At 43.8% G+C, this 18,645-nt stretch overlaps 1 protein-coding gene across 1 annotated transcript in view; it reads left to right on the forward strand.

Moving 5' to 3' along the window:
• The first annotated feature begins 53 nt into the window (after positions 1–53).
• The window catches only part of LOC140378294 (ADP-ribosylation factor-binding protein GGA2-like), a 48,335-nt gene continuing 29,743 nt past the window's right edge, over positions 54–18,645 (forward strand). Inside the window, exons 1-2 of the mRNA XM_072464075.1 lie at positions 54–198; positions 5,906–5,990. Of these exons, the coding sequence (XP_072320176.1) occupies positions 147–198; positions 5,906–5,990 (137 nt within the window). The 5' untranslated portion in view covers positions 54–146. The remainder of the gene's footprint in view (positions 199–5,905; positions 5,991–18,645) is intronic.

The raw sequence follows: 18,645 nt of genomic DNA on the forward strand, positions 1-18,645 counted from the left end.
GGAGGTGGAGGAGGCGCCGCTGCCGCTGACTGACTGGCGGGGCGTGACTGTCACATGTCCCGGTCACAGTTTGACACTTCTGCCCCGCATCTGCCTCGAGAAGCCGCGGTCCAGCTCCAGACGCGCTTTGGCTCGAGTCCGCGGCGATGGCGAGCGCGCGCGCCGGTGTTTCCGCTGCTTCTCTGGAGACGCTGCTCAGTAAGTGCGCTCCCCGCTCTCACAGGACACACCGGGACACACGGGACACACCGGGACACACGGGACACACCAGGACACACCAGGACACACCAGGACACACACCGGGACACACGGGACACACCGGGACACACCAGGGCACACCAGGACACACAGGACACACACCGGGACACACCGGGACACACGGGACACACGGGACACACCAGGGCACACCAGGACACACAGGACACACACCGGGACACACCGGGACACACGGGACACACCAGGGCACACCAGGACACACAGGACACACACCGGGACACACCGGGACACACGGGACACACGGGACACACCAGGACACACAGGACACACACCGGGACACACGGGACACACCAGGACACACCAGGACATGCCAGGACACACAGGACACACCAGGACACACCGGGACACACCGGGACACACCAGGACACACACCGGGACACACACCAGGACACACCAGGACACACCAGGACACACAGGACACACAGGACACACAGGACACACCAGGACACACAGGACACACAGGACACACAGGACACACAGGACACACAGGACACACCAGGACACACAGGACACACCAGGACACACCAGGGCACACAGGACACACCAGGACACACAGGACACACCAGGACACACCAGGACACACAGGACACACAGGACACACACACGGACACACCAGGACACACCAGGACACACACCAGGACACACCAGGACACACAGGACACACAGGACACACAGGACACACAGGACACACCAGGACACACCAGGACACACAGGACACACCAGGACACACCAGGACACACAGGACACACAGGACACACACACGGACACACCAGGACACACCAGGACACACACCAGGACACACCAGGACCCCAGGACACCATGACACGCTGCACACTCTAAACTCTTTCACCAGGACACACCGCACACTCTAAACTCTTTCACCAGGACACACCGCACACTCTAAACTCTTTCACCAGGACACACCGCACACTCTAAACTCTTTCACCAGGACACACTGCACACTCTAAACTCTTTCACCAGGACACACTGCACACACTGCACACTCTAAACTCTTTCACCAGGACACACTGCACACTCTAAACTCTTTCACCAGGACACACTGCACACACTGCACACTCTAAACTCTTTCACCAGGACACACTGCACACTCTAAACTCTTTCACCAGGACACACCGCACACTCTAAACTCTTTCACCAGGACACACTGCACACTCTAAACTCTTTCACCAGGACACACTGCACACTCTAAACTCTTTCACCAGGACACACCGCACACTCTAAACTCTTTCACCAGGACACACCGCACACTCTAAACTCTTTCACCAGGACACACTGCACACTCTAAACTCTTTCACCAGGACACACCGCACACTCTAAACTCTTTCACCAGGACACACCGCACACTCTAAACTCTTTCACCAGGACACACCGCACACTCTAAACTCTTTCACCAGGACACACCGCACACTCTAAACTCTTTCACCAGGACACACTGCACACTCTAAACTCTTTCACCAGGACACACTGCACACTCTAAACTCTTTCACCAGGACACACTGCACACACTGCACACTCTAAACTCTTTCACCAGGACACACTGCACACTCTAAACTCTTTCACCAGGACACACTGCACACTCTAAACTCTTTCACCAGGACACACCGCACACTCTAAACTCTTTCACCAGGACACACTGCACACACTGCACACTCTAAACTCTTTCACCAGGACACACCGCACACTCTAAACTCTTTCACCAGGACACACTGCACACTCTAAACTCTTTCACCAGGACACACCGCACACTCTAAACTCGGCCCTGTGCCGCGCTAACACGTTTCTTGTGACTTGCATTGACGGGCGTAAAAGTGCGTAATTTTGTGCAGAACAGTTTGAACAGGAAGTCGTTTCTCCCTCGTGCCTGCGGTGTTGACGTGCGCCTCACTTTGGCTGCACAGTTATATCTTTTTGGCACATCTTGACAAAGGGTGTGGTTATTGTTGATTAAAACGCTGTTAGTTTATTTGAATGCGACATGTATTAATGGGGTAAAAGCAGGTGCAACAGTGTAAACTAACAGTATAAAGCACACACGGGTTAAGACATGACACCACAGTAAAACAAACACAGCAGACATAATCAGACAAGACATACTAAAGTACACAGGGAATTGCATAAAGCAGGGTTGTCCAAACTTTTTTCACCAAGGGCCGCATTTTGACACTTAAACGGGGTAGAGGGCCACAAACAACTTGAAAATGTCAAATTTGTTGAATGACAAAGTGAATTCATTCGACATTTTGCATTTGACGTAATTGCGATGAGCCTCCACACCTCTAATTAGATATAGAACATTAATATTAGGTGGGTATAACATCAATATGCCTGAATTTTCCCAATTTCACAGTGAAAAGTACTACTTTTTGTTGTTTGGGCCGACATAGCAGAAAGCTGGAGGGCCATAAAAAATTGGTCTGAGGGCCGCATTTGGCCCCGGGCCCTAGTTTGGACATGCCTGGCATAAAGGTACATGAGTCTAATACTGAAGGTCCTATGACTTACACACAAGTTTGCCTTTTCTACCATAGGAGGAAGGCACCCATGTGACCCTTTGTGTAATAAAGTACTTGTACCTTTCTACGTGTGTAATATTTGAAGTAGCGGCAGTTGGTTTCTCACATGAACAGTGTCTGGTTACTCTACCCACCTCTAGTTAAACAGATGTACAGCCCCCATAATAAGATAAGATAAGATATTCCTTTATTGTCCCACATGGGGAAATTTCATTGGTGCAATAATGGTTAGTCTATTGATGCACAGATATGACATGAGCACTTCTGGAAAATTACACTGAAGAAGATTTGTGGCATTTGCAGAGTAGTGTTGTTGAAAATAATCAATACCAAAACTATCTTTAAAAAATCCTAAATGGGGAAAAATGTGAGTAGTTTTAGGATGCGTTCTAGGATTCTTTACACGTTTACATTTTATCTATAGGTTTACATCGACCTTCAACAGCCGCGGGAAACAAATGAGTCAAACCATTTAAAATGTGTCGTGAAAATCAAACTAGAGTCTGATTAATATAAAATATCAATCCTGAATTAAAGCGATCGCGATTGCCCCAACACTGCATTCTCTATTCTTTCTTTAGACTTTACTCTTTAGACTTTATTCTTTAGACTTTATTCTTTAGACTTAATTATTTAGACTTTATTCTTCAGACTTTATTCTTTAAACTTTTATTCTTTAGACTTTATTCTTTAGACTTTATTCTTTAGACTTTATTCTTTAAAACTTTATTCTTTAAACTTTATTCTTTAAACTTTATTCTTTAAACTTTATTCTTTAAACCCCCTCCTCCCCAGCAACAGAGACCCGCCTGGACTAAAACTGTGAGGAGACCTTGCTCAACACCCGGTCTGGAGAGACGGGAGATGGCGGAGGAGAGTGGATCGGGGATGGAAGACATTCTGGACGGCGTGGAGGAGCAGCCTTTTCTGCCTGCACGTGCCCGGAAACGTAAAAAGTCCCTTAGCTCGTCCGAGGGTTCTGGGAATGAGCAGCAGGATGAGGCTGAAGCTATTGATGTCCGGGGTGAGAGCAGAGACTGTAAGGTGATCATAAAGCTTGCACAGGATAGTGCATCCTTTAAGGAGTGGAATTCAGTGGCATTGTCAAAGAGCCTAACTGTAGCTGTGGGAGTGATCAAGAGTGCGAGTGTCCTTAGAGATGGCTCGCTGCTGGTCGTGTGCAAGGACGCGGCTCAGCAACGGAAGGCGATTGGAACTAAACGTCTGGGTGGAAAGGACATTCTTGTGTCTGATGCTGAAAGAAACACGGTCAGAGGAGTTATCGTAGGTGTCCCTACGGCGACGTCTGTGGATGAAGTTAAGGAGAATTTGGCTGGAGTTACGGTGGTGGACGCTAGGCGTTTGAAGGTGACCCGGTTTGGGGTAAGATGTGACAGCTTGTCGGTAATGGTAACACTTGAAGGGAGGTGCCTGCCTAGTAAGGTGTTCATTGGGTACATGTGCTATAGCGTCAGGCCATATGTTCCGCCGCCCCTGCGTTGCTTTAAGTGCCAGCGCTTTGGGCATATTGCAGCGGTCTGTAGAGGGAAGCAAAGATGTGGTAAATGTGCAGGAGATCATGAGTATGGGAAGTGTGACGTGGGTGCAAAACTGAAGTGCTGTAACTGTGGGGAAGAACATAGCTCTGCCTACGGGGGATGCAGGTTTAGCAAAAGAGCTGCTGAGGTGCAGAAAATAAAGGTCTCTCAAGATATATCCTATGCAGATGCAGTCAAGAAAGTTTCAAGTAACGAGTTTAGAGTAAATACAGAGAGAGGAGCCAGCGCTGCTCCCAGCCAGGGCGAAATGAGAAAGGCCAGCGTGGCTCCCAAGAAGTGTGAAGGTTTCAAGAGTGGAGGTCCCAAGTGTGCAGGTTCCAGAATTAATGAGAATACCCTGGTTGTGGATAGAGAGGATTTTGTACTCTTTATGGTGGATGTTGTAAACTGTGCTGCTCAGACTCAAAGCAGAACTGAAAGGATCAGGATCATTGCTAAAGCTGCAGGGAGATTCCTTGGAACAAAGGAGCTTGATTGGGCAGATATAGAAAACAGGCTAAAGGCGCTAAATGGGAGTCGGAGTGATGGGGGTCTGCTTTTGGGGAGTCAGAGTGATCAGAGTGACGAGATGGGGGTGGGGGTGGTCTCCTGTCCGTAGACGCACGGCTACCAAGCAGCGACATCAGTGGAAATATTAAAGCCTGTAGAATGAAGCCTAAAGAATAAAGCTGTACGGTGGAAGCACCGAACGTCAAAGAAGGAGAGGAAGATGAAGAAGAGTCTCCCTGGAATAAAGCCGGTTGTTGTCTGAAACAACAACAACTATTCTAGTCACAAAGACATATCATGACCTCATGGGCTTTGTAACACCAAAGCAATGGAAGGAGTACTTTTACGGACTACGACAGAGTCTGAGGACTACGACAAAGTCTGAGGAATAAAGTCTGGCGGTAATGCAACACTTGGATGCCAACCGCCATAAAACAACAACAACAACAACAACAACAGACCCGCCGCTAATGCTGATGCTAACGCTAATCCTAAGACCACGTTACCAGAGGAAATGTTCCATCAAAATAAAACAGGAAGAGGAAGTGAAGGCATTCATTGCGCCCCTGCTGGCCAATAGTGAAAATACACAATATCTGTAATGCACCTTTTTTCATGGCGTCTCGAGAACATAACCCATGAGTTTCAAACAAATCAGACAATGCTGAGTTTTTCACACAATGGGTAGGGGGCGCTATAGAGTCAATTTATTACACGGTATTAATTATTTCCATCCATCTTCTACCGCTTATTCCCTTTCGGGGTCGCGGGTGACTTATTCATGAAATGGATTGGGAACGACTCGGAGCGCAGGGCTTTTATGGTCAAAGCAGATCTGAAAGACCAATTAGACATTTAAAAAGCTGTAAAAGAACCTTAAAAATCACACACGGGGCCATTGCAGGGCTGTTGTGGTCCCGCCCCCTGCTCTTAGTCAGGACACGTGCTGCCGAATTTTATATTGAACTTGTAAACTTGAAATACTCCTGCAATTACTCAATCCTACACTAGAAGTACGTGGTGATAAAAGTACTCTCCTCTGTGCAGACCAGGCCACCGACCCACAGAACCCTGAGGAGAGATGGGAGAGCATCCAGGGCTTCCACCAGACGGTCAAGCAGCAGCTGGACGGGTAAACACACATCAGCCGTCCAGGAACCAAAGGGTTTTAGACGTCTGTAACTCACATTATGGACAAAAACACACTTAGAAATGGTCAAATTTAATACAAACTGGATGAATGTGTTATTTTTATTCATTTTCTTTCCTTATGATGACTAAAGAGTGCGCCACAGTTTATGATGACTAAAGAGTGCGCCACAGTTTATGATGACTAAAGAGTGCGCCACAGTTTATGATGACTAAAGAGTGCGCCACAGTTTATGATGACTAAAGAGTGCGCCACAGTTTATGATGACTAAAGAGTGCGCCACAGTTTATGATGACTAAAGAGTGCGCCACAGTTTATGATGACTAAAGAGTGCGCCACAGTTTATGATGACTAAAGAGTGCGCCACAGTTTATGATGACTAAAGAGTGCGCCACAGTTTATGATGACTAAAGAGTGCGCCACAGTTTATGATGACTAAAGAGTGCGCCACAGTTTATGATGACTAAAGAGTGCGCCACAGTTTATGATGACTAAAGAGTGCACCACAGTTTATGATGACTAAAGAGTGCGCCACAGTTTATGATGACTAAAGAGTGCGCCACAGTTTATGATGACTAAAGAGTGCGATGCAGTTTATGATGACTAAAGAGTGCGCCACAGTTTATGATGACTAAAGAGTGCGCCACAGTTTATGATGACTAAAGAGTGCGCCACAGTTTATGATGACTAAAGAGTGCGCCACAGTTTATGATGACTAAAGAGTGCGCCACAGTTTATGATGACTAAAGAGTGCGCCACAGTTTATGATGACTAAAGAGTGCGCCACAGTTTATGATGACTAAAGAGTGCGCCACAGTTTATGATGACTAAAGAGTGCGCCACAGTTTATGATGACTAAAGAGTGCGCCACAGTTTATGATGACTAAAGAGTGCGCCACAGTTTATGATGACTAAAGAGTGCGCCACAGTTTATGATGACTAAAGAGTGCGCCACAGTTTATGATGACTAAAGAGTGCGCCACAGTTTATGATGACTAAAGAGTGCGCCACAGTTTATGATGACTAAAGAGTGCGCCACAGTTTATGATGACTAAAGAGTGCGATGCAGTTTATGATGACTAAAGAGTGCGCCACAGTTTATGATGACTAAAGAGTGCGCCACAGTTTATGATGACTAAAGAGTGCGCCACAGTCTATGATGACTAAAGAGTGCGCCACAGTTTATGATGACTAAAGAGTGCGCCACAGTTTATGATGACTAAAGAGTGCGCCACAGTTTATGATGACTAAAGAGTGCGCCACAGTTTATGATGACTAAAGAGTGCGCCACAGTTTATGATGACTAAAGAGTGCGCCACAGTTTATGATGACTAAAGAGTGCGCCACAGTTTATGATGACTAAAGAGTGCGCCACAGTTTATGATGACTAAAGAGTGCGCCACAGTTTATGATGACTAAAGAGTGCGCCACAGTTTATGATGACTAAAGAGTGCGCCACAGTTTATGATGACTAAAGAGTGCGCCACAGTTTATGATGACTAAAGAGTGCGCCACAGTTTATGATGACTAAAGAGTGCGCCACAGTTTATGATGACTAAAGAGTGCGCCACAGTTTATGATGACTAAAGAGTGCGCCACAGTTTATGATGACTAAAGAGTGCGCCACAGTTTATGATGACTAAAGAGTGCGCCACAGTTTATGATGACTAAAGAGTGCGCCACAGTTTATGATGACTAAAGAGTGCGCCACAGTTTATGATGACTAAAGAGTGCGCCACAGTTTATGATGACTAAAGAGTGCGCCACAGTTTATGATGACTAAAGAGTGCGCCACAGTTTATGATGACTAAAGAGTGCGCCACAGTTTATGATGACTAAAGAGTGCGATACAGTTTATGATGACTAAAGAGTGCGCCACAGTTTATGATGACTAAAGAGTGCGCCACAGTTTATGATGACTAAAGAGTGCGCCACAGTTTATGATGACTAAAGAGTGCGCCACAGTTTATGATGACTAAAGAGTGCGCCACAGTTTATGATGACTAAAGAGTGCGCCACAGTTTATGATGACTAAAGAGTGCGCCACAGTTTATGATGACTAAAGAGTGCGCCACAGTTTATGATGACTAAAGAGTGCGCCACAGTTTATGATGACTAAAGAGTGCGCCACAGTTTATGATGACTAAAGAGTGCGCCACAGTTTATGATGACTAAAGAGTGCGCCACAGTTTATGATGACTAAAGAGTGCGCCACAGTTTATGATGACTAAAGAGTGCGATACAGTTTATGATGACTAAAGAGTGCGCCACAGTTTATGATGACTAAAGAGTGCGCCACAGTTTATGATGACTAAAGAGTGCGCCACAGTTTATGATGACTAAAGAGTGCGCCACAGTTTATGATGACTAAAGAGTGCGCCACAGTTTATGATGACTAAAGAGTGCGCCACAGTTTATGATGACTAAAGAGTGCGCCACAGTTTATGATGACTAAAGAGTGCGATACAGTTTATGATGACTAAAGAGTGCGCCACAGTTTATGATGACTAAAGAGTGCGCCACAGTTTATGATGACTAAAGAGTGCGCCACAGTTTATGATGACTAAAGAGTGCGCCACAGTTTATGATGACTAAAGAGTGCGCCACAGTTTATGATGACTAAAGAGTGCGCCACAGTTTATGATGACTAAAGAGTGCGCCACAGTTTATGATGACTAAAGAGTGCGATACAGTTTATGATGACTAAAGAGTGCGCCACAGTTTATGATGACTAAAGAGTGCGCCACAGTTTATGATGACTAAAGAGTGCGCCACAGTTTATGATGACTAAAGAGTGCGCCACAGTTTATGATGACTAAAGAGTGCGCCACAGTTTATGATGACTAAAGAGTGCGCCACAGTTTATGATGACTAAAGAGTGCGCCACAGTTTATGATGACTAAAGAGTGCGCCACAGTTTATGATGACTAAAGAGTGCGCCACAGTTTATGATGACTAAAGAGTGCGCCACAGTTTATGATGACTAAAGAGTGCGCCACAGTTTATGATGACTAAAGAGTGCGCCACAGTTTATGATGACTAAAGAGTGCGATGCAGTTTATGATGACTAAAGAGTGCGCCACAGTTTATGATGACTAAAGAGTGCGCCACAGTTTATGATGACTAAAGAGTGCGCCACAGTTTATGATGACTAAAGAGTGCGCCACAGTTTATGATGACTAAAGAGTGCGCCACAGTTTATGATGACTAAAGAGTGCGCCACAGTTTATGATGACTAAAGAGTGCGCCACAGTTTATGATGACTAAAGAGTGCGCCACAGTTTATGATGACTAAAGAGTGCGCCACAGTTTATGATGACTAAAGAGTGCGCCACAGTTTATGATGACTAAAGAGTGCGCCACAGTTTATGATGACTAAAGAGTGCGCCACAGTTTATGATGACTAAAGAGTGCGCCACAGTTTATGATGACTAAAGAGTGCGCCACAGTTTATGATGACTAAAGAGTGCGCCACAGTTTATGATGACTAAAGAGTGCGCCACAGTTTATGATGACTAAAGAGTGCGATACAGTTTATGATGACTAAAGAGTGTGCCACAGTTTATGATGACTAAAGAGTGCGCCACAGTTTATGATGACTAAAGAGTGCGCCACAGTTTATGATGACTAAAGAGTGCGCCACAGTTTATGATGACTAAAGAGTGCGCCACAGTTTATGATGACTAAAGAGTGCGCCACAGTTTATGATGACTAAAGAGTGCGATACAGTTTATGATGACTAAAGAGTGCGCCACAGTTTATGATGACTAAAGAGTGCGCCACAGTTTATGATGACTAAAGAGTGCGCCACAGTTTATGATGACTAAAGAGTGCGCCACAGTTTATGATGACTAAAGAGTGCGCCACAGTTTATGATGACTAAAGAGTGCGCCACAGTTTATGATGACTAAAGAGTGCGCCACAGTTTATGATGACTAAAGAGTGCGCCACAGTTTATGATGACTAAAGAGTGCGATGCAGTTTATGATGACTAAAGAGTGCGCCACAGTTTATGATGACTAAAGAGTGCGATGCAGTTTATGATGACTAAAGAGTGCGCCGCAGTTTATGATGACTAAAGAGTGCGCCACAGTTTATGATGACTAAAGAGTGCGCCACAGTTTATGATGACTAAAGAGTGCGCCACAGTTTATGATGACTAAAGAGTGCGCCACAGTTTATGATGACTAAAGAGTGCGCCACAGTTTATGATGACTAAAGAGTGCGCCACAGTTTATGATGACTAAAGAGTGCGCCACAGTTTATGATGACTAAAGAGTGCGCCACAGTTTATGATGACTAAAGAGTGCGCCACAGTTTATGATGACTAAAGAGTGCGCCACAGTTTATGATGACTAAAGAGTGCGCCACAGTTTATGATGACTAAAGAGTGCGCCACAGTTTATGATGACTAAAGAGTGCGCCACAGTTTATGATGACTAAAGAGTGCGCCACAGTTTATGATGACTAAAGAGTGCGCCACAGTTTATGATGACTAAAGAGTGCGCCACAGTTTATGATGACTAAAGAGTGCGCCACAGTTTATGATGACTAAAGAGTGCGCCACAGTTTATGATGACTAAAGAGTGCGCCACAGTTTATGATGACTAAAGAGTGCGCCACAGTTTATGATGACTAAAGAGTGCGCCACAGTTTATGATGACTAAAGAGTGCGCCACAGTTTATGATGACTAAAGAGTGCGCCACAGTTTATGATGACTAAAGAGTGCGCCACAGTTTATGATGACTAAAGAGTGCGATGCAGTTTATGATGACTAAAGAGTGCGCCGCAGTTTATGATGACTAAAGAGTGCGATGCAGTTTATGATGACTAAAGAGTGCGCCACAGTTTATGATGACTAAAGAGTGCGCCACAGTTTATGATGACTAAAGAGTGCGCCACAGTTTATGATGACTAAAGAGTGCGCCACAGTTTATGATGACTAAAGAGTGCGCCACAGTTTATGATGACTAAAGAGTGCGCCACAGTTTATGATGACTAAAGAGTGCGCCACAGTTTATGATGACTAAAGAGTGCGCCACAGTTTATGATGACTAAAGAGTGCGCCACAGTTTATGATGACTAAAGAGTGCGCCACAGTTTATGATGACTAAAGAGTGCGCCACAGTTTATGATGACTAAAGAGTGCGCCACAGTTTATGATGACTAAAGAGTGCGCCACAGTTTATGATGACTAAAGAGTGCGCCACAGTTTATGATGACTAAAGAGTGCGATACAGTTTATGATGACTAAAGAGTGCGCCACAGTTTATGATGACTAAAGAGTGCGCCACAGTTTATGATGACTAAAGAGTGCGCCACAGTTTATGATGACTAAAGAGTGCGCCACAGTTTATGATGACTAAAGAGTGCGCCACAGTTTATGATGACTAAAGAGTGCGCCACAGTTTATGATGACTAAAGAGTGCGATACAGTTTATGATGACTAAAGAGTGCGCCACAGTTTATGATGACTAAAGAGTGCGCCACAGTTTATGATGACTAAAGAGTGCGCCACAGTTTATGATGACTAAAGAGTGCGCCACAGTTTATGATGACTAAAGAGTGCGCCACAGTTTATGATGACTAAAGAGTGCGCCACAGTTTATGATGACTAAAGAGTGCGCCACAGTTTATGATGACTAAAGAGTGCGCCACAGTTTATGATGACTAAAGAGTGCGCCACAGTTTATGATGACTAAAGAGTGCGCCACAGTTTATGATGACTAAAGAGTGCGCCACAGTTTATGATGACTAAAGAGTGCGCCACAGTTTATGATGACTAAAGAGTGCGCCACAGTTTATGATGACTAAAGAGTGCGCCACAGTTTATGATGACTAAAGAGTGCGCCACAGTTTATGATGACTAAAGAGTGCGCCACAGTTTATGATGACTAAAGAGTGCGCCACAGTTTATGATGACTAAAGAGTGCGCCACAGTTTATGATGACTAACGAGTGCGCCACAGTTTATGATGACTAAAGAGTGCGCCACAGTTTATGATGACTAAAGAGTGCGCCACAGTTTATGATGACTAAAGAGTGCGCCACAGTTTATGATGACTAAAGAGTGCGCCACAGTTTATGATGACTAAAGAGTGCGCCACAGTTTATGATGACTAAAGAGTGCGCCACAGTTTATGATGACTAAAGAGTGCGCCACAGTTTATGATGACTAAAGAGTGCGATACAGTTTATGATGACTAAAGAGTGCGCCACAGTTTATGATGACTAAAGAGTGCGCCACAGTTTATGATGACTAAAGAGTGCGCCACAGTTTATGATGACTAAAGAGTGCGCCACAGTTTATGATGACTAAAGAGTGCGCCACAGTTTATGATGACTAAAGAGTGCGCCACAGTTTATGATGACTAAAGAGTGCGATACAGTTTATGATGACTAAAGAGTGCGCCACAGTTTATGATGACTAAAGAGTGCGCCACAGTTTATGATGACTAAAGAGTGCGCCACAGTTTATGATGACTAAAGAGTGCGCCACAGTTTATGATGACTAAAGAGTGCGCCACAGTTTATGATGACTAAAGAGTGCGCCACAGTTTATGATGACTAAAGAGTGCGCCACAGTTTATGATGACTAAAGAGTGCGCCACAGTTTATGATGACTAAAGAGTGCGTCACAGTTTATGATGACTAAAGAGTGCGCCACAGTTTATGATGACTAAAGAGTGCGATACAGTTTATGATGACTAAAGAGTGCGCCACAGTTTATGATGACTAAAGAGTGCGCCACAGTTTATGATGACTAAAGAGTGCGCCACAGTTTATGATGACTAAAGAGTGCGCCACAGTTTATGATGACTAAAGAGTGCGCCACAGTTTATGATGACTAAAGAGTGCGCCACAGTTTATGATGACTAAAGAGTGCGCCACAGTTTATGATGACTAAAGAGTGCGCCACAGTTTATGATGACTAAAGAGTGCGCCACAGTTTATGATGACTAAAGAGTGCGCCACAGTTTATGATGACTAAAGAGTGCGCCACAGTTTATGATGACTAAAGAGTGCGCCACAGTTTATGATGACTAAAGAGTGCGCCACAGTTTATGATGACTAAAGAGTGCGCCACAGTTTATGATGACTAAAGAGTGCGCCACAGTTTATGATGACTAAAGAGTGCGCCACAGTTTATGATGACTAAAGAGTGCGCCACAGTTTATGATGACTAAAGAGTGCGATACAGTTTATGATGACTAAAGAGTGCGCCACAGTTTATGATGACTAAAGAGTGCGATACAGTTTATGATGACTAAAGAGTGCAATACAGTTTATGATGACTAAAGAGTGCGCCACAGTTTATGATGACTAAAGAGTGCAATGCAGTTTATGATGACTAAAGAGTGCACCACAGTTTATGATGACTAAAGAGTGCGCCACAGTTTATGATGACTAAAGAGTGCGCCACAGTTTATGATGACTAAAGAGTGCGCCACAGTTTATGATGACTAAAGAGTGCAATACAGTTTATGATGACTAAAGAGTGCGATACAGTTTATATTGACTAAAGAGTGTGCCACAGTTTATGATGACTAAAGAGTGCGATACAGTTTATGATGACTAAAGAGTGCGCCACAGTTTATGATGACTAAAGAGTGCGCCACAGTTTATGATGACTAAAGAGTGCGCCACAGTTTATGATGACTAAAGAGTGCGCCACAGTTTATGATGACTAAAGAGTGCGCCACAGTTTATGATGACTAAAGAGTGCAATACAGTTTATGATGACTAAAGAGTGCGATACAGTTTATATTGACTAAAGAGTGTGCCACAGTTTATGATGACTAAAGAGTGCGATACAGTTTATGATGACTAAAGAGTGCGCCACAGTTTATGATGACTAAAGAGTGCGCCACAGTTTATGATGACTAAAGAGTGCGCCACAGTTTATGATGACTAAAGAGTGCGCCACAGTTTATGATGACTAAAGAGTGCGCCACAGTTTATGATGACTAAAGAGTGCGCCACAGTTTATGATGACTAAAGAGTGTGCCACAGTTTATGATGACTAAAGAGTGCGATACAGTTTATGATGACTAAAGAGTGCGCCACAGTTTATGATGACTAAAGAGTGCGCCACAGTTTATGATGACTAAAGAGTGCGCCACAGTTTATGATGACTAAAGAGTGCGCCACAGTTTATGATGACTAAAGAGTGCGCCACAGTTTATGATGACTAAAGAGTTCGCCACAGTTTATGATGACTAAAGAGTGCGCCACAGTTTATGACTAAAGAGTGCGCCACAGTTTATGATGACTAAAGAGTGCGCCACAGTTTATGATGACTAAAGAGTGCGATACAGTTTATGATGACTAAAGAGTGCGCCACAGTTTATGATGACTAAAGAGTGCGATACAGTTTATGACGACTAAAGAGTGTGCCACAGTTTATGACGACTAAAGAGTGCAATACAGTTTATGACGACTAAAGAGTGCAATACAGTTTATGATGACTAAAGAGTGCGCCACAGTTTATGATGACTAAAGAGTGCGCCACAGTTTATGATGACTAAAGAGTGCGCCACAGTTTATGATGACTAAAGAGTGCGCCACAGTTTATGATGACTAAAGAGTGCGCCACAGTTTATGATGACTAAAGAGTGCGCCACAGTTTATGATGACTAAAGAGTGCGCCACAGTTTATGATGACTAAAGAGTGCGCCACAGTTTATGATGACTAAAGAGTGCGCCACAGTTTATGATGACTAAAGAGTGCGCCACAGTTTATGATGACTAAAGAGTGCGCCACAGTTTATGATGACTAAAGAGTGCGCCACAGTTTATGATGACTAAAGAGTGCGCCACAGTTTATGATGACTAAAGAGTGCGCCACAGTTTATGATGACTAAAGAGTGCGCCACAGTTTATGATGACTAAAGAGTGCGCCACAGTTTATGATGACTAAAGAGTGCGCCACAGTTTATGATGACTAAAGAGTGCGCCACAGTTTATGTTGACTAAAGAGTGCGCCACAGTTTATGATGACTAAAGAGTGCGCCACAGTTTATGATGACTAAAGAGTGCGCCACAGTTTATGATGACTAAAGAGTGCGCCACAGTTTATGATGACTAAAGAGTGCGCCACAGTTTATGATGACTAAAGAGTGCGCCACAGTTTATGATGACTAAAGAGTGCGCCACAGTTTATGATGACTAAAGAGTGCGCCACAGTTTATGATGACTAAAGAGTGCGCCACAGTTTATGATGACTAAAGAGTGCGCCACAGTTTATGATGACTAAAGAGTGCGCCACAGTTTATGATGACTAAAGAGTGCGCCACAGTTTATGATGACTAAAGAGTGCGCCACAGTTTATGATGACTAAAGAGTGCGCCACAGTTTATGATGACTAAAGAGTGCGATACAGTTTATGATGACTAAAGAGTGCGCCACAGTTTATGATGACTAAAGAGTGCGATACAGTTTATGATGACTAAAGAGTGTGCCACAGTTTATGATGACTAAAGAGTGCAATACAGTTTATGATGACTAAAGAGTGCGCCACAGTTTATGATGACTAAAGAGTGCAATGCAGTTTATGATGACTAAAGAGTGCACCACAGTTTATGATGACTAAAGAGTGCGCCACAGTTTATGATGACTAAAGAGTGCGCCACAGTTTATGATGACTAAAGAGTGCGCCACAGTTTATGATGACTAAAGAGTGCGCCACAGTTTATGATGACTAAAGAGTGCAATACAGTTTATGATGACTAAAGAGTGCGATACAGTTTATATTGACTAAAGAGTGTGCCACAGTTTATGATGACTAAAGAGTGCGATACAGTTTATGATGACTAAAGAGTGCGCCACAGTTTATGATGACTAAAGAGTGCGCCACAGTTTATGATGACTAAAGAGTGCGCCACAGTTTATGATGACTAAAGAGTGCGCCACAGTTTATGATGACTAAAGAGTGCGCCACAGTTTATGATGACTAAAGAGTGTGCCACAGTTTATGATGACTAAAGAGTGCGATACAGTTTATGATGACTAAAGAGTGCGCCACAGTTTATGATGACTAAAGAGTGCGCCACAGTTTATGATGACTAAAGAGTGCGCCACAGTTTATGATGACTAAAGAGTGCGCCACAGTTTATGATGACTAAAGAGTGCGCCACAGTTTATGATGACTAAAGAGTTCGCCACAGTTTATGATGACTAAAGAGTGCGCCACAGTTTATGACTAAAGAGTGTGCCACAGTTTATGATGACTAAAGAGTGCGCCACAGTTTATGATGACTAAAGAGTGCGATACAGTTTATGATGACTAAAGAGTGCGCCACAGTTTATGATGACTAAAGAGTGCGATACAGTTTATGATGACTAAAGAGTGTGCCACAGTTTATGATGACTAAAGAGTGCAATACAGTTTATGACGACTAAAGAGTGCAATACAGTTTATGATGACTAAAGAGTGCGCCACAGTTTATGATTACTAAAGAGTGCGCCACAGTTTATGATGACTAAAGAGTGCGCCAAAGAGTGCTCCACAGTTTATGATGACTAAAGAGTGCAATGCAGTTTATGATGACTAAAGAGTGCACCACAGTTTATGATGACTAAAGAGTGCAATGCAGTTTATGATGACTAAAGAGTGCGCCACAGTTTATGATGACTAAAAAGTGCGCCACAGTTTATGATGACTAAAGAGTGCGCCACAGTTTATGATGACTAAAGAGTGCGCCACAGTTTATGATGACTAAAGAGTGCGCCACAGTTTATGATGACTAAAGAGTGCGCCACAGTTTATGATGACTAAAGAGTGCGCCACAGTTTATGATGACTAAAGAGTGCGCCACAGTTTATGATGACTAAAGAGTGCGCCACAGTTTATGATGACTAAAGAGTGCGCCACAGTTTATGATGACTAAAGAGTGCGCCACAGTTTATGATGACTAAAGAGTGCGCCACAGTTTATGATGACTAAAGAGTGCGCCACAGTTTATGATGACTAAAGAGTGCGCCACAGTTTATGATGACTAAAGAGTGCGCCACAGTTTATGATGACTAAAGAGTGCGCCACAGTTTATGATGACTAAAGAGTGCGCCACAGTTTATGATGACTAAAGAGTGCGCCACAGTTTATGATGACTAAAGAGTGCGCCACAGTTTATGATGACTAAAGAGTGCGATACAGTTTATGATGACTAAAGAGTGCGCCACAGTTTATGATGACTAAAGAGTGCGCCACAGTTTATGATGACTAAAGAGTGCGCCACAGTTTATGATGACTAAAGAGTGCGCCACAGTTTATGATGACTAAAGAGTGCGCCACAGTTTATGATGACTAAAGAGTGCGCCACAGTTTATGATGACTAAAGAGTGCGCCACAGTTTATGATGACTAAAGAGTGCGCCACAGTTTATGATGACTAAAGAGTGCGATACAGTTTATGATGACTAAAGAGTGCGCCACAGTTTATGATGACTAAAGAGTGCGATACAGTTTATGATGACTAAAGAGTGTGCCACAGTTTATGATGACTAAAGAGTGCAATACAGTTTATGACGACTAAAGAGTGCAATACAGTTTATGATGACTAAAGAGTGCGCCACAGTTTATGATGACTAAAGAGTGCGCCACAGTTTATGATGACTAAAGAGTGCGCCAAAGAGTGCTCCACAGTTTATGATGACTAAAGAGTTCAATGCAGTTTATGATGACTAAAGAGTGCACCACAGTTTATGATGACTAAAGAGTGCAATGCAGTTTATGATGACTAAAGAGTGCGCCACAGTTTATGATGACTAAAGAGTGCGCCACAGTTTATGATGACTAAAGAGTGCGATAACAGTTTATGATGACTAAAGAGTGCGCCACAGTTTATGATGACTAAAGAGTGCGCCACAGTTTATGATGACTAAAGAGTGCGCCACAGTTTATGATGACTAAAGAGTGCGCCACAGTTTATGATGACTAAAGAGTGCGCCACAGTTTATGATGACTAAAGAGTGCGCCACAGTTTATGATGACTAAAGAGTGCGATACAGTTTATGATGACTAAAGAGTGCGCCACAGTTTATGATGACTAAAGAGTGCGCCACAGTTTATGATGACTAAAGAGTGCGCCACAGTTTATGATGACTAAAGAGTGCGCCACAGTTTATGATGACTAAAGAGTGCGCCACAGTTTATGATGACTAAAGAGTGCGCCACAGTTTATGATGACTAAAGAGTGCGCCACAGTTTATGATGACTAAAGAGTGCGCCACAGTTTATGATGACTAAAGAGTGCGCCACAGTTTATGATGACTAAAGAGTGCGCCACAGTTTATGATGACTAAAGAGTGCGCCACAGTTTATGATGACTAAAGAGTGCGATACAGTTTATGATGACTAAAGAGTGCGCCACAGTTTATGATGACTAAAGAGTGCGCCACAGTTTATGATGACTAAAGAGTGCGCCACAGTTTATGATGACTAAAGAGTGCGCCACAGTTTATGATGACTAAAGAGTGCGCCACAGTTTATGATGACTAAAGAGTGCGCCACAGTTTATGATGACTAAAGAGTGCGCCACAGTTTATGATGACTAAAGAGTGCGCCACAGTTTATGATGACTAAAGAGTGCGATACAGTTTATGATGACTAAAGAGTGCGCCACAGTTTATGATGACTA

The sequence above is a fragment of the Eucyclogobius newberryi genome, unplaced genomic scaffold (assembly GCF_026437365.1).
Source record: "Eucyclogobius newberryi isolate DKJ021-1_F unplaced genomic scaffold, fEucNew1.0.hap1 SCAF_4, whole genome shotgun sequence".
NCBI lineage: Eukaryota > Metazoa > Chordata > Actinopteri > Gobiiformes > Gobiidae > Eucyclogobius > Eucyclogobius newberryi.